Source organism: Micromys minutus, assembly GCF_963924665.1.
Source record: "Micromys minutus genome assembly, chromosome: 11".
NCBI classification, from domain to species: domain Eukaryota; kingdom Metazoa; phylum Chordata; class Mammalia; order Rodentia; family Muridae; genus Micromys; species Micromys minutus.
Window position 1 is genome coordinate 33536416 of NC_137980.1, and position 17950 is coordinate 33554365.

Here is a 17950-nt window from a genome sequence, read left to right on the forward strand (position 1 = left end):
CCACTGAGTCCTAGCAGCTCAATCTTTCCAACGAAAGTTAGAAACTTTATACTTTTCTCATGTCCACAAGTGGAGATGAGCCAAGGTTGCTATCTCCACCCCTGGAGTGTTCTCATAGAGTCCTTCCACTGGAGTGCTCTCACACAGTCCTCCTGCCCTTGCTGGAGTGCTCTCACACAGTCCTCCTCCCCTTGCTGGAGTGCTCTCATATAGTCCTCCCACTGGAGTGCTCTCACACAGTCCTCCCACTGGAGTGCTCTCACACAGTCCTCCTGCCCTTGCTGGAGTGCTCTCATATAGTCCCCCCACCGGAGTGCTCTCACACAGTCCTCCCACTGGAGTGCTCTCACACAGTCCTCCTGCCTTTGCTGGAGTGCTCTCATACACATTGTCCCACATCTATTCTGACCCACTTGCCACCCAGTCTCCTAGTATCCACCAGTGGTGCTTTTATTAATAATGCCCTGGTTTTTCTCAAACTCTAAAAAGTTTCTGGTCAGCATTTCTACAAGTTTCTCGACCTCGCTCCCTTCCACTCTTGCCTGGAAATCCTGAATCCCCTTTATATAACCAACTCTCTTATCTCGAGCTCTCACTCATCCTTCTGCCCTGCCTTCCAGAAAGCTTTTCTGGACTCCTCACTCCAGAACACTTTTCTAGGTACGTCCTTCTATGGAGACCTCAGCATTTCTTTCTCTACAGGCACATCCACACACATGTATGTGCACACATAAACACATTAAAAAGTATGCAGACACATGTACCAAGTAAAACACATCCAAAAAGCTGTAGATTGCCTTGGAAAAAGTTAAGATGTGTATTCAAAATGATTGGTACATTTCTGATTTTAGTAAGACTAATATCCCTAGTAATATATTGATCAAGAGATAAGGTTTTATTTGACCAGTATTTTTAAATAATGACTTTAAAGAGAACAATGGCTCATGACATTTTAATATGCCACATTTATACCAATATAGGAGATATGTACAGTTACGTCTTACAATTAAAGCAATAAGAACTCAGTTTTTTAAAGTAGAGGAAATGAACCAAAAGTAACCAAGCAAAATAGGCAGAACTTAAGAAAGGTCATACATGGAAGTAATGTTATACAGACTGGACTCATGTACTTAGCAGTGTGTGTGTGTGTGTGTGTGTGTGTGTGTGTGTGTGTGTGTGTGTGCATACTTGAATCTCAGCAGGAGTGTTTTTTATACATATGTATATACACCATATGTATGTAACAACAACAAATGAGAGAATGAATGTAAATGAGACAAAGATGGATATACAGAAAAGCTTGGAGGGAGGGAAGGAAAGGAAAAATAGGTAATTTTATTAGTCTCAAAAAAATAGTTACAAAAAGAAAAGCCATACATTTGCACTCTTAAACCAACTGAACACACACAGGAAGAGGACAGTGGTTTGGATAGAAGTCCCTACAGGCAAAAATCTTAGCTAAATTGGTCCATCAAAGGCTTAATATCAACTAAAACTGTACCATGGCCACTAAAAATGCTGATATACATGTGTAAACCGAGAAGCTTCCAGTCACCTAAATATACTTTGCACCCTCCTACTTGGCAAGGGGCTACACGGTGAGTCCAACTGTGTGGGCTCAGAGGCCACTTTCCTGTCCCGACATCAGAGAATTGAGTATGGCTTCCTTCATCTTTGTCCATGTTCCTTAATCTTTCTATTTGGCCTGTCATTCCTCCGGGGGAACTTGAATATACAATTCAGCTCCTTTAATGACTACAGAAGGAGTAGATTTATGATGAACACTTGGAAACTCCAAACGACCTCATGGAGCACGCAGAAGGAAGCAGCCATTTCACAGTGAGGAGCAGGCAGCATCATGTATTGTCTCCAACCTCATCCTTTTCTTTCTTTCTAGGCAATCAGCAAATGGCTGTGCCTGTCCATCACACGATAGTCCCACGCATGCCCCTGCCCCTTAGGTCTTCAGCTTCCCCCACCTACCAGAGGCATGTGGCTGGGTGCTCCTTTACATAAGGGTGCATCCTGATGCAGCCATGCTAGTGGGACCTCACTGGGAGAAACAGGCAGTTCTTGGAGGCTGGGTTAGTAACCTCAGAAATCATTACGAGGAGCAGAGATACATTGCCAGTATTCGTCATAAATGATTGAGGGATCTTACAGCATGTGGAACTCACACACTCTCTTAATATGCAATCCAGCTTGGGTCTAAGAAATGCCCACTGCCTCTGCTTTAACACTCCATGGGCCCCAGCTTCACCCAGAACAAAGTCCAAGAGGGAACTGATTTAATCACAAACTCTGGAAAGCAAACAAGAGGCCAAAGGAGGTGCTTACTCTTATTTCTCCTTAGAGTTGTTCTAGAGTCAATCAGAAAGAACACCCCAACAGGAGAACTGGCTTCTCTCCCTCACCTGTCCCTGCTCTGGGTACAAGGATGGAATGGCTCCAGTATCCCTGGAGCTCTCCTCCTGCTCCAAAGTTCACTTGGTCAAGTGCCATGCAACTTATTTTTCAAAGTCCCTTCTTGCCTAGTTACTGTTAAATCCTAGAGCTCAGAGAGTTCACGTCCTAAATACTTCTGAAAACAGGATTATACGTTCCACATTCTTGAGTTTCTTTAGTAGCATATTGATTGATACCTCCTATAGCACTGGTCATAATTCCTCAATATCTCTTTACTGTACAGTTTCTGTAATAGGCTCTAATGGTGAGCACCAGAAAGGGCATCGCTGATGCTCCTTTGTGTGTTTTACATAATAGAGATTCAGCCCAATTGAGGGGCTTCTTTTAGTCAGTTATAGAAAAGAAGAAAACATAAAGATGAAAGTTAGGAGAGTCTTAATTCAATGGAAATACTCCAAGAAATCCTGTTTACACAGCAGCATAGCAGTTTGTGTCTGGGCCACCCCGCAGCAAGGCAAAGGCTCCCCCAAGGAGAAGGACTGAGACACAGCCAGCTTTTCTCATCTTGTCTTCATACAAGTGATGCTGTTTAGTTCTTTCGGATTTCTATTTCTGCAATTCTGAGGCCGCTAGGCTCCTCATAAATCTAAGCCACTATTTCTCTACCAACAAATACTCTTGCTCTTCAATAGAAACACAAGCATTTCCTTCCTGCCTCTGCTGCATTAGAGAATGTGCCATTTCTGGCAGACAGCTGATATACACCACACCGAGCTTTTGTTACAAATGTGAGGAAATCTTCCCATTACTTCAAAAGGAGTTTCTATCTCCAGGACTTCAACAGATGATGCAAAATCCAGGCTTTTATATAACTTCGCTACAAATGCAAATGCTCACTCACAAATCAGTGAACTAGCAATGGCATCGTTCTTCCTGTCTGTATCTATAGAAGTATCGTTCATCGAGGGGTTAGCTTTTCATTCCAGATGGTCTTGATAACAATAACTACTCTATGGTGAAAGAAATCTCGCTCTTTGCTAGGTCTGTGTTAAGTGCTAGAGTAGGAGGATGTAGTTACTGTTAGAAATCCCCTACTGCAGTTTGAAGGAGACATGGCTTCCACAGGCATGCAAGTTTGGACATCTGGTACTCAGCTAGCCATTTTCCCTGAAGGTTGTCGAACTGTTAGGAGCCTCAAGAAGTAAGTGGATCACTGAGGGTGGCCCTTGAGGCTTTCCAGCTTAGTTCCACTTCTTGTTCACTCTCTGTCCTGGGTGTGGATGCAGTGTAAGCAGCCAGGCTTCTGTGTCTGTCACTGTGACATGGCCGCATGTCTTCCCCCTCCTGAGGGATCGGACCCTTTGGAACTATCATGTCACTTTTGCCAGGGGATGTTTTTTTATCACAGCAACAAGGAAGAGACTAAGACATTCCCTCTTTATAGAAAGACACTGTTGTCAAGGTGACTGGTTTAAGGCCATAATGCTGTTAAGTGAAATCAGAGCTTAAACTTCTACAGACCCCCCTTCCCCCCAAAGACTACAGACTCCTCAAAGCCACTAGTCTAGAATGCCTTCAACATGAGAATTCCTACATTATAAAGTTGAAATATCACAACTGCATTTGTTCACTGTGATTTTTCAAAGGTATAACTAATATTTAAGGGGTTATTTATATTTATTTTACTTATATAGTGCTTTATTTCATGTGTGTATAAACACTACCCGTGTACAGTGCCTATGGAGGCCAAAATGGGACATTTAATCTTCTGGAAATGAAGAAAGAGATGGTGGTAAGTTACCATGTGTGTGCTAGGCACCCAACCTAGGTCCTCAGTGAGGACAGTGGGCGTTTGTCCCTGCAGAGCCAGCTCTCTCACTGTACGACAGGTTTTTGAGTGACTTTTGGAGGTGAAACTAATTCAAGCAGCCTCGGCCTTCACCTGTGAGGGATGCCTAATTGTTTTCTAGTTCAGTCCTTTCTCTAATTTATCCAAACTCTTTATGTCTCATCCAGTGTCCTTAGTTATGACCGTACTTGTTTGAGATGGAATTTACACATGTAACTCTTGTACAAGGATTAAAAAAAACCTAGGTTTTTTGAGAAGAAGCCGAATGTTTAAATGAGACACCTGGCAGAACTGATACATAGATCAATTAAATGCACCGATGGCCCTTGTCCACTGACTGCTCCAGCATGGTCTCCTTTCTCTACTCAGCATCAAAGGACCCGACTGCTGATGTAACCACAAAAATGAGGCCGACCACCACTTATGTATAAGACAACTGAAGGAGAGAAGGCCAAAGACTCAGCCGCAATTACACGGCTCCTACTTAGGCAAGCACCTCCAACGGGGGCTGCTATCGAAGCCGCTGGCTGCCAGTGGCACCCATGTTACCTCTGAAGGTTAGCCTTCTTTCTTACATGAAACAAGGGCTATTGGGGGAGAAGGTGAGGTAAGAACTTTACATTTCTTCCAAAGGTCCAGAAAGGCAAGAGAGGAGGCATGTCATTAAACTCACGCTTGCAAGCTTGGTTATCATCCAGGTAATGCCCAGGAAAGCAGGCGGTGCTGCAGGTACCGATGTGGGTCAGAACCAAACCAGTGTCACAAGAGGAGCAGGAGAAAGGTCCTTCATTCTGGCAGCTTCTGCAGGAGGGATGGCACCCTGAGGAGGGGAAAGGGACGTCAGTAAAAAGGATGAACCCAGATAGTCTCCTTGCGATGCTCATTCCAACCTGCAGTGATCTAGACTCCTGGAGGAGACAAACCCCTGGGTATGTTTGTGCAGGGATAATTAGATTAACTGAGGATGGACAATGCCCCTTAAGTGGAGACAGCTGAGACTCTGGGCTGACTACAAATGGAAGCTGAGCACCAGTTCTCATTTCTCTCTGCCTACCAACTGGAGATGAAGTGTGAGCAGCTGTCGGAGGCTCAGGGCACCCTGAGTTTCCAGGTATCCCACCACAGCAGAAAGAAAACCACTAAGGCACTCCCAAAGCAACATGTGGGAAAGAAGACTCCAAAGGGTGCTGGGCCAGGCTGCAGCCCTGCTGTGGGCTTCTAGCGTTCTTTGTCTCTGACACACCAAGGCCTTCTCTGGCCTTCATCAGCAGCCCCTCTCACGCCACCTCGTGTCCAGCACTTACTCACTTTTACAAGTGCCTCTCTCTTTATAGTGTCCGGGAGGGCAGTCTGGAACACAGCGATCTCCAAGCAGCAGGTGGCGGGCATGCTGGCACTTTAGGCAGACACTACCAGTGTCATAGAGATTGGCCACACAGCGCTGGCACAGAGGATGACAGTCTGGAAGGGGAAGAGAGAGAAAAACACGTATTGATGTTCGTGAGCTGAAATCTAGTCAGTATACCACATGGCAGAGGAGGTTCACTGCTTCGGCTCAGCCATCCAGAGAGGGGCCCAGAGGCAGAACCCTAGCAAAGGAGATGCTGGGGACTTGTACAGATCGTGGGCTTGAGGTTTGTAGTAAATGGCTTTAGTAAATGCTAGGCCCAGCACAGCAATTGAGTTTCCATTTCTTTCCAGTTGAACAACCTTCAAGTACTAGGACTTTGTGTGATGGATACTTGACATGGTAGAGAGAAATGTCAGGCCAACAGAAGCAGCAAGATCATTATGTGTAACAACCCCCCCCCACCTCCCCAAGCAAGTGCACTTGAGGGCTATGTGTCCCCACCGTGGGGCAGACTCCATGACTGATGTAGGACTCCTCCACGTGGCCGGAGGAGTCATAGTCAGCCTTTGGAATGGGGAGAGGGATCTTAAAGATACTTGGGCCGAGTTGCTTGCTCATTTTAGTCTTTAAAGGAAGATAGAATTATAACAAAGGGCCGTGCGTGGGGAAATCATTTTCACGTCCTGATAGTCGGTTCTCAGCAGCTCTGTCATACCAGCTGTGATTAAAGCCATAAAACAAATTATCTTGTGCAGCCAGCACTGTTTTGTCCCCACTTACACAAGAGTCATCCTTGAATGTAGAGCTCAATTGGGCTCAGCTCCCTTTGTGGCCTAACACTCCCTCTGCTCTGCCTTCACGTGGTAATCAACCTCAAAGCCTCATTCACTATCCTTCGTCCCATGGGAGAAGAAATCACCCACCGAAATTAAAACAGTTGAGGGGTAGGACAGGAAGAAAGGAATCTTGTAGGACTCTAAGCATCTGCTCCTACCCTATCAGAGATCAGACGTCTAGTTTCATCTCTTGACGTTATAGGTCAAGACAGTGATCCGGGCCACATGTGCTCTTCTTCAGAAGCCCATGTCAGCTACACAGACTTCATCCGTGATCCCTGCTCAAACCGATCTGACTCCTGTACCTTTGTTGAACTGTTAACTGTTGCTTTAACTGTTAATTACCTACAGTCTCAGCACAGGAAGCACATCTCATTCCCGCCCCCACGCTGCAGGCAGCATGAGACCATTGCCCTGGAAACCCCACTACTGCTGCCCCAGAAATTAATTCACAATGTCCTCCTCAAAAATGCTGGCTCTTATACCATCACACAAACCAAGATACCTGACCTGTTTCTGAACTTGGGGTTTTCAAATAGCAGGCGGCCATTCACCAATACTAGAGACAATTTGTGATATCCCAGGAGCCCTTCAGTACATTGTAAAGGAGATAATATGAGTTGAGTGGTGGTGCACACCTTTAATTCCAGCAGTCGGGAGGCAGAGGCAGGCAGATCTCTGTGAGTTGAGTCCAGCTTGGTCTACAGGGTGAATTATAGGACAGCCGAAGCTACACACAGAAACCGTCTCAGAAAACCAAAACCAAGGGCTGGAGAGATGGCTCAGGGGTTAAGAGCACTGACTGCTCTTCCAAAGGTCCTGAGTTCAATTTCCAACAACCACATGGTGGCTCACAAACCATCTGTAATGGGATCTAATGCCCTCTTCTGATGAAGACAGATACAATGTGTCCATATACATAAAATAAATAAATGCTTTAAAAAACACACACACACAAAAGAAAAGAAGTATGAGAAGGCTTCTGTTTTCTGACCTCCTTTGCTGCATGACTCCCAGAATGTCCAGTAATTTGTTCTTATTCTTTGCCTTCCTCACAGGGTAGGCCCATAACCCTACAGGTCTGAAGAAGTTGAAATGCCTCAGAAAATATATGTACATGAAGATAATGTTCTCTGAAGATAGACCAGAAAACAGTCACTAGTCAATAAATGACTCGTTGGCTGGAGTGCCAGGAGCTCATCCTCCTCAAGACAAGTATGGGCAGAATACCCTGGGTTTGGGCATAGACAAGATTTGCAGGTGTTCTCTTTGGGAGAAGAGTTGCAGCTGACTGAAGCTTTCACCACCAGAATCATGAAAGAGAACAATCACCATGGTGACACTTTGAAGAGAAAGTAAGCAGCTCTCTGGGGTAGTCCATGGGTATGATAAATCAGCATTTATGAATTTGTCTGAACTTGGTGATCTTTGCAAGCTGTTTGCATGACTGACACAATGTGTATCTAGTACATTCTCCAGCGGGAGCTGGCTATGAACAGTCCTCTTTGCTCTTTCAGCAGCTGCCCTGAAACTCTATTCCTTCCAAGAAACCACTACACCATGCCCAAGTGTTATGGCATCTTTACTCAGTCCACACACACCATGACCTCCATGCATTCCTTTCAGCTGTGAATACCTAGCCTTTCTCATTTCTGTCTTACTTTCTACCTCATGGGCTTCCTCACTGACATTCTGGACTTTGTCCCCAGTATTCTCCCTGACTCCTTCACTCTATCCTTGACCCAACTCCTAAACATACTACGCGCTTCGACCGGTCCTCAGAGGACTTTGTACAAACACTGCGACTCCCCGTCTTTCCCTAACCACTTGTTACTGCCTTGGTTACAAAATGCCCTTCAATGGCTAGTGTATTTAACACTCAGTTGGTGATGATGCTTTGGGGGGTTGGAACCTTCAGGAAGTAGGACCTAGCCGGAGAAGTAGCTTGCTGGGCTTGGGAGAAGTAGACTGTAAGGTTACAGTTCAGTCTGGATTTAGCCTTATTTCATCTGACTACCCTGATGTGAGCAAGCTTCCACCTTCTTCTACCACCTACTATGGCGTTTTCTCCACTGTGATGAGTGGTGTTCCCTAAAACTGCAAGCCAAAATAAAATCCTTCCTTCCTTGACTTGTTTCTTTATCAGATCTGTGATCAGAGAAAAAAAGAAACTAACATAGCACTCTGTTTCCTTCCCTTTCTAACTCCTTACATCAATGTGTTCTGTTTCGGCCTCCACAACTCTTTGTCTTGAAAAAGGTCTCGTGGAGGACTCTAAGTAACAAAATTGAGTGGATTCTTTATTATCCTATCAGAAGTCCCACAACATGTAGCACTTCTGACCAGCCTGACTCCTTGAAGCACTCTCTTTCCTCTTAGCAGTTTATTCCAGTCCTTACATTGGTTGGGTCCTCTTTCTATACCTCCAATAGACAGGTAAAATATAGGAATTCATCACAATCTTTGTGATGGCTAATCTTGATTGCCAACTTGAGATCTAGAGCCATACCTCTGGGATGGTCTATGGCGGTGATTCTCAACCTTCTTAATGCTCAGCCCTTTAAGACAATTTCTCTTGTGGTAACCCCTAATTTGTGGATAGCTCATAATTCTAATTTTGCTACTGTTATAGTGTTTTCCAATCATCTTGGTTGACTCCTATGAAAGCCATACAACCCCCAAAGGGGTTGGAACCCCAGAACTGCTGGCCTGGGGGTTGTTTCTTGAGAGGATTACATGCAGAGAGAAGACTCATCTTGAATGTGTGTGGCATCATACAAATGGGGTGGAATCATGATCTCAATATAAATGGGAAGCCAGCTGAGTATCAGCCTTCATCTTTCCTTGTCCCCCGCTCAGAGACATCTTTGTCATCTGATACCTCACATATTTATTGCCATACCTTCCCTCATAAGAGCTTTCCCTACCATGCCTTTCCCTGACACGAGGTCACTGTTCTCATGAACTACACTCCAAAATAACCTCTTCCTCCTTTAAGTTGCTTCTTTTCGATATTTGATCACAATAAAGAGTTAACTAGTACAACCCTTGGTCATTTCTATCCTCTCAACCCAATCTGTAGAAGCCTCAAACCAAACATGGCTGGCTTTGTGCATAAAGGCACCAGAAGCCAGTGGAAAGGGCTCAAGAGTGTGGGCCTCTGCGTCCTTCCATAGCTCCTTGTTAAAGCAGCCATAAGAAGGCATCTCTCAATCCCATGACAGATCACATGGCATGATAGAGTGAATGCCCAGAGGCAAAGAAGAAATCAATAAATGACATCTGAAAATATAAAAGTCAACCATGAGTTGCCCAGAATGTCACATTCATCCAAGTTAGATCACAGCTCTGCCTACACACAAGATTCTAACTCTTTCAGTTTGAAAAGTTGGACTTTCTGACTTCTTTTGTTCATTGCCTATATTCACTCTATTGTTCTAAAAGTCACATTGAATATCCAATCCCATGGGAAACTTGATTTCAGAACCACATCTGAAGAAGTTCCTATATTAGTCCCTTCACCCAAACCTTTCTATCTGTTCTTGTCAAACACTGGCCCCAACAAAACACCACTTAGATAAATATGTGGTAGAATCCTGCTGTAAATCACAGTTGGTTGACTGATTTTTATTAAACCAAGAAAAAAAGAATAATAAATTTCTAAAATCTAGGAAACAGCTTTCTTTTTTCCAGAGGCTTGAAGTCAAAATCTTTCGGGGAATAATTCCTAGGGAGACCTCAGAATGACGGATGACCCAGGAAGGAAGCCAGACGCAAGAGCAACAAGGGCCCAAGAATCAATATGTGTTCTGACTTCCATCCAGAGAAGTATAGTACCCTAGGGCAGATACAGAGCTCAGGATGACAGGCTACAAGTGGCCAATCCCACCAGGCACCACCTGGTGCTTGCTTGAGGGTCCAGACTGAAAGCTACAGTCATCAACGTAGAAGAGGGTCTCTGAGGTGTTCAAAAGCGATTTGGGGATTTTGTTTCTCTCACAGCAAAGCAATCTATGGAATAAGATACACAAAACAATTTTTCAAAGAATAATAAAAGAAACCAAACCACGTTAGGAATGGTTCTCAGAGTTTGTGACTGCTAATATTGACATTCTTTTCTCTCTTTTATGCTTTTTCTACACAGCCTTTCACATGTAGATTTTTACACAGATGAGATTATATGAAATGTAGACACACAGCATTCAGCCCCACCATCATTTCTACATGCCATTAGAGGTGTTCCGCCAACACTATTTTTAAGGACAATATACCATCACAGCTTTAAGTGAAGGAACAAAAAAAGGTTGTTTTTATTATGAAGTGGATGTTTCTTTCCACTTTTCTACTTAAGGCTACAATGAAAAGCTTAGTGCATAAATCTCTGCATTCCTGATCATTTTCAAAGGACAACATTAAAATGTATAACTAATGATATCATTACAGCTTCATCCATGGCCTCTGAACACACATTAGGTAGTGTCTCAACTGCCATGATGAAAATCTCTTCTGAGAAGGCAGACTGCACCATCCCATTCCACCCCCCTGATAAATGGGGAAACCGAGGTAGAGTGCTTAATTCCTGGGCTCACACATGCCAGACCCAGATGAACACACACCTTTACCACTGCAGACACAGAAAATAGTGCATTCCAAATTCTTTTCTAGAAAGTTCATATCATTCTGTGTTTCTGTGGGACATTTGAGTCTGTTTTCTCATAACTTTGCTAGTACTTCAAATATATATAATGTATATTACACACACACACACACACACACACACACACACAACCTTGGTTAATCAGGTTGGTAAAAAAACTTGTCTTACCATATTTTTTATCATATTATTTTATACTAGTAGGTGAATTTGAACATTTGAAAAAAGAGTTTTATTTTCAAACAACAAAAATATTTAAGTGGCTACCGTATTCAGCAAGTATTTGGCACAGTTAATGACTCTTGGTATATGATTATGTCCAAGTAGTTACTGCAGATAAGAAAGCAATAAAGAGAACATCAACCCACATGTTCTCTCCTTACCATTTGCTGCTCCCCCGCCCCCAACTGAACAGGCACCATGATGTCACAAGCTCTCCCTGGGAAGTCATCAAAACCTCCAAAGATTCCAAACTGTAAGGCCAAGGCATAAGTGAAAGATAAAAGATGAGAGGAAAAGGCCAGCAACCCAGGCACGGCTGTGCATTAGAACCAACGGAGCCTGGTTTTCTTCTATCAGTATAATCTATGCCTCCAGGAACATTTCTGGAGAAGATGCCTTTACTATTTCTGTGCTTCCCTAGCTCCATTACTGTGTTGGTAGCAAGAAGACCAGGGATCGACTGCATAAGACCTGAAAAGACCAGAATCTCCATGTGATTTAGACCTGCTTGTGTTGCCTGCTGACCTCACAAGAATAGAAGAAAACTATCTGGGAAAACTAAAATAGAAACTATACTTTAAAACAAGTATGCAAGTAAATGCAATAAAAATCTAAAAAATAAAACAAAAAACAAAAAGCAAACAAACAAACAAAAGCAGGAAAGTTTGAAGACTCTGGAGGCCCCTGAAAAGATTTTTGAGAGGTATACCCTTATTTCTCAAAAATCCACTTCAACTTAGGAGGAAAAGAATGTAACCCCCCTCCCGTGTGTGTGCCTTTTTTTTAGCTGTCTCTGTCTCTGTCTGTCTTTGTCTGTCTGTCTCTCTGTCTGTCTTTTTCCCTTGCTATCTCTGTATGTGTGCCTGTCTGTCTCTGTCTGTCTCTCTGTCTCTGTCTGTCTCTCTGTCTCTCTTTCTCTGTCTCTCTCTGGTATGCATGTGTGTGTGTGTGTGTGTGTGTGTGTGTGTGTGTGTGTGTGTGTGTGTGTGTGATATGTAACTTCCTTGTTGGTTACAGTTTGAGCTAATGAAGACAAATATCCCCAGGACCACCCAAATGTGTCCATTATACAAACTAAACAAATGTAAAGGTAGCATGAGTCCCCTCTGCAGCCCCCTACATGAGAAGACTGTGCAAACTGTTGTGACACTGGTCACTTCATGTATCCCATCCCAATCATCCTAAGAACCAATCTAATTTGGAAGAGACTCTTGATTCTCCTTGGTCAGTGATAACCGTCTGACAAATAGTGATTCTGACTCTTCCTGCACACATACTATAGGAGTACATCCAGCCAGAAATGATGCCCTTAAAATGGCAGTGTCCTCAGACAGGCCAACAAACCTCAGAATGAATTCCCTGCAATGTTCCTCCTCCCCCTTTCCAACTGTGTTCGTGACATATCTAAAGCAGTTCCTCAGGATACTCCTGTGGAAGCTTCAGCGGCTGCCTCTCAATCTTTACTGATACAACAGTTACTAAAATAGAAACCTGAATTTCCAACCGACCAATCTGACAGCCTGGTTAAGGATTACCGTCCTATCCTAAAGCTCTGTCTGGGCAGGAAGGCATCTACGGCTCATCTTCCTGCCTACAATCAAAAACAAGGGGGCTGCTCTCCAAGATGCCTAAGTGATGATGTGTGCACTCACAGAGTGCGTAAACAGTACCTATTGCTGGAAGCTGCCTTTCAGGTTCCTTCCACTGCCATCAGGAAGTAAATTCTTCCTTGTCACTACTGCAATTACAGTGCAGGGTCTTTAAATATAACATTCATTAAGGCTGACAAGAAGGAAAGTGAGCCTGGAGATACACTTACGCTCAGCCTGCTTCAGATCACTGGGGTATAATGCGCTCGTGTGTGGTGCAGAGCAGGCAGATGGGGTTCCAGTTGTTTGTATACATACCACCGTGTTAATAAATAGTGAATTCACACTCTGAGCAAGCAAATTAATGAACACATTGCAGGGAAGTCAGGAGGCAGAGAACTAGCTCCAGATACAATAAATATATTTCTCGTTTTAAGCACTAGCAGACTATTTGTTTTCTAAATAGACACAGCATGCAGACATGCTCAAAATTTAAACGAATCAGAAATTAATATTTGAACTCAGCAGCTGCAACATCCGCCAATATGTCACCCTGCAGCTGTGAGGAAATTGCTTGTGGTCATCGCTGTGTGGTGTCTTCTCCAAATCAGAGGCTCTGCTTCGAAGATCAGCAAGGATTACCCACGTTCGTGATAGATGGTGGCACACACTGGTGGAATGACTTAGGTCTCATCTTTGAAACAAAGACCAGAAAGCCTGAAGATGTTCAAGTCAACGGTTGCTATTAAAGAAATGGTCTGCACGTCAATTTCATGGGGCATGACTCTTTTAGCTGATAAATAATGATCTACAAAGATAAATTTAGACATAAAGGGAGATTTTTAATATTATCCCACTGACTGATTAGGTGGTTCTTAATGCAACTACAGTCAAGGCATTTGGAAGTAGTTAGAGGAATCAACATTTGTAACTGTTCTCTACCAGGTAAAAGAGAGATGATGTCATACAATAACTCCAGGCCTTTTATAAGTGTAGGATTCAGTACTGTAAACCCAGGCAAGAGCCTGTGGCTAGGAGGGCTATGTGCATGCCCCAGTGCAGAGCCTACAAGGATGATTCTGCTAAATAGTCGTCTTCAACTGCCTCCTAAATTCCATATTAAATCCATAGATGTGTGCTGTGCCCAATCAGAGATGCTTCTTACTGTAGGGACTGGTGATAAATGCTGAAAGTGCTGAGACTACTTGATAGTGGAACACTCTGCCCTAATTGGAATAAACATCTCTCCCTTCAACACTTGCAGAGTATCATGGAAGAGGGAGTAGAAAGACTATAAGGGACAGAGGATAGAGAGGTGCTCAACAGAAAGACTTCTTCTTGACAAGGTGGAGCAGCATTCTTGAACTCAGTGCAGCTGTCATTATCAGAGCAAATTTGGGACAAGCCTGAGTCCCTCAACATTTCATCATGCATATGGGGCACAGGAGACCCTTTCTGGAGGACTATGGGCACTTAAAGGCTGTCATTCCATCCATGTAGTCATTGATACATGTATCTTCTCTACCGAATCAAACCCAGTAGGCCACATATTAAAAGGAAGCCGTGAAGTAGGAGGGGCTTTAGGAGGAGGTTCCAGCAGGAAGAGGAGTCAGAAAGGAGAGCGAGGGCGGGATGCTTGAAAATGACAGCAATGTATCACACAAATGTATGAAGAGCAAAAGGAAGAGGAAAGAATTTGAACTCTGATTCCACCGTTAGGAGCTCAGAGGTCAACTTGTGAAACCAGCATGAAAGAAATTAAGACAACTTGTCACTGGCAGAAGAGAAAGAAGCAACCCATTCCTTTGTTATTTTTATTTTGGGTTCAGCCCTCCCAAAAGTGCTTAAATTCACGTCTTTTTTTCCCCTCAGAGAGTCAAATCAGTATAAAAGCCATAAAGCAAACAAAGCAAAACCAACAGACCAAATAAGCAAATAGAACTCCTCTATCCAGTGCCTTTGGCTACTGTTTTCATGTTAAAGTGACCACATAGAACCACACAGACAGACTGACCTTAAGTTGACAGGACAGTAGTTTCTACTCAGCATTGACCAATTTACTATTGAGAGAGCTGCTACAGGGGCCAAGGAATTGTGAAGACTGAGGCAGCTGGATAAACTGACTGCAATGATGCAGTTCTCAGATGCGGGGTGGGGGTGGGGTCAGCTCCTGTTGCAGGACAAGTGGCGTGGGAACCACTTGGGCTCATATATCTTGGCACAGTGCATCCAAATGTGCTTTGTTTGTGTTGCACTTTATTTAGCTCAGACAGTGACTCTCATCCATTGGTGTGCTTACCGAAAGTCGTCTGGCTATGAGACCACCAGGAAAGTGCTACAGGAAACAGAAAGGAAGTAGGACATTCCCTGAAGATGCTCAGGGCAGGATAATGAGCAAGCCATAGCTACCAGGAATGAAGTAGAAGATACAATAGACAGAGATGATGAGGTTTGTTTTGTTTCATGCAGAAAGAGTAAAGGGAGGCCCTGAGCACCTTTTTATATGCAGGTCATACAACTTGGGCACTTAGATGATGCCTGAAAGATGCCCACTGAAGACATCCCTGTCAAGGACAGAATACACAAAGACATCAAGGTGGGAGGCAATGGGAACCATCAGAACCTTTTGGTCTTCAATTATTTTAGAAGCCAAAGCTGATCTTTACAGATTGACCCTGATCTTGGGAAGAAGTGGGAAAGATACCACAGGGGTGTTATAAGGAGATTATGTGGGAGAAGTAAGCTTGGGGAATTTGCAAAAGGAAGAAGAAAAAAAGGAAACATGGTCTAGTGCCGCTGCACAGCTAGAATGAGTTGGGAGTGGGTATCAGTCAATGGATCTCAAGTGTGCTGATTACAGAATGAGTCACGGATAAACAAAAGGGTCACTGGAAGAAAGAAAAATAGTTTGTATCTCTCTCTCTCTCTCTCTCTCTCTCTCTCTCTCTGTGTGTGTGTGTGTGTGTGTGTGTGTGTGTGTGTGTGTGTGTGGTATGCAGACTGGGTTTCCTTGGAGTTTCTTCAGTCTGGAGTTCCTGAGGGTGGAGAGGAGTGAGACTCTGCACTCTTGGAATAGAATCCAAGGACAGAGAGGAGGGAGAGAGAGAGAGAGGGAGAGGGAGAGGGAGAGGGAAAGAAAGCTTGCTGTAAAGATAAGAATACACTAAGGGAGGTGGTGGAGGGAGGTGATGTCCAAGGGGAGCTCAGAAGAGGTTGTGTGAAAAGGGAAGGGGAGATAAATGGCTGGAGCAGTCAGCTCAAGGAGGAATGGGTGGCAGCCAGGAGGTAAAAGAATCAAACTAGAAAATGAGAGAAAATTTTGTTTGTGTTTTATTAAATGTTGTTATTCCTCCAAGCAAAGGGAGAAGGTAGAGTTGTGACTAGGCTTTCATGCCAACAGGATATGAATGGACAAAGACGTATACAGGAGTGAGAGGGTTGTGTGGGGAAAGTCTCAAGTGAATCAAAGAGGTAAATTAAGTGACTGCCAAGAAGTGCAGTGCAGGTTGTGTGTTAAGGCCACACAGGGCCTCAGAAGTGTGTCTCCTTGGGTGCAGAGCCTGCTGTGAAGTTGGGTGATCCCAGTCTCTTGGCTTGTGAAATGGAGAAGTCACTAACCACACACTAAGCCCTTTACAATACCTATTGTGACTTAAGTGATGAGTGACTCTAAAGCCTTTTTATTTGGTGGGCCCAAGCACAAGCAACATCCATGCTGAAGATAACATTGGTTCAAAGGAAAGTCAGTGTTTATTCTCATTACAAGTCAGCCAAAGAGATTTTTCAAGTGTGGGGGAAATTCAGGCAAGTGCAGTCCTAGGACCCTGTTGCATTCAGTAACCACACCTAAGTTCAGCCTGTTCTTCCTGGACAGCAGCAACAATGGCCTCAATAAAAACCTGTGGTCTTTTTGTCCTTACTACAGCTGGGTAGAAAATAGTTTAGGCTGAAGGTGTAGAAACATTGCAATACATGGTCTTTTTTTTCTCCTTTCCTACTTTCTTTTCTTTTCCTTTTTTTTTTTTTTTTTAACTTGGAAGCCCTCAATTTAAGCACAGAGCATGTCCTTCTTAAGGAAAGAATGAAAGGCAGGAAAGGCCTTGAAGTGTTCAATCATCCCTCAGCAGCCGCTGTGGTCTCTTGAATAAAAACAGAAATTGAGAGAATGAGGAGGAGACAATCACTGAAAGTTCCAGAAACAGACTGAATATACAATTCCTAGTTCAAGCAACAGGAGATCGGGTGGCAGGATGAGAGATAAGAGAAGAAAGGGCAAAGAAGGAGACAAGGGAAATAAAGAAACGGATTTTTAAAAAAAAAAAAACAAGGCACAAGGAAATTGAAAATATACAGATAGAAGAGCCAGACCAGATGAAATGAAGAGGCAGGCCAGGAAGATGAGATAAACACAGAATAAGAGAAAAGCTCCTCAACCACATCACTGTAGAACAGGAAGAGGCGGGACTAGACCCTCGGAGCCTGAGTCCAGACATTTACTTAACCCAGGTTTTCTCAAGCGAGAGCCAAATGCTGGCCAAACTGACAGTGCACAATGCTTTTATTTCCAAATCCAAATCAAGTCATCACAATTCTGCAGTAAGGTTTTTTACTTTGGCTGAGCAATAAGATAAAATACTTACAAAACTATAAATTCACAAACACGCCATTGCTAGTACTAATGACTAAAGCGTAATTGGTCACAGTTTAACCTGCTAGAGACACTGTCTCCTGCCCTTCAACAGCTTCCATGGCAGGAAAATGGCCAGCATCACTGAAGGACAATTGACCACAAGTGACAATTAAACAGATCATTCTAATAGTGTCAACATATAGAAATGTATGTACTACCTAAGAGAAAACACGCCGATTGGCTACCACTAAAAAAAATAACCATCCAAGTGCAGATACATTTTAAAAGAGTAAGGTTGATATGGATTAATATAGATGATTGAACTTAGCATGATACAGCCACCAAAACCAGACAATATTGCTGATGCCAAGAAATGCATGCTGACAGGAGCCTAATACAGATGTATCCTGAGA

At 43.6% G+C, this 17950-nt stretch overlaps 1 protein-coding gene across 1 annotated transcript in view; it reads right to left on the reverse strand.

Moving 5' to 3' along the window:
* The window catches only part of FRAS1 (Fraser extracellular matrix complex subunit 1), a gene marked incomplete at its 3' end in the record, with an annotated part of 385808 nt that overhangs the window by 138284 nt on the left and 229574 nt on the right, over positions 1–17950 (reverse strand). Inside the window, exons 21-22 of the mRNA XM_080924732.1 lie at positions 5564–5716; positions 4929–5075 (exon numbers count right to left, since the gene is read on the reverse strand). Of these exons, the coding sequence (XP_080780858.1) occupies positions 4929–5075; positions 5564–5716 (300 nt within the window). The remainder of the gene's footprint in view (positions 1–4928; positions 5076–5563; positions 5717–17950) is intronic.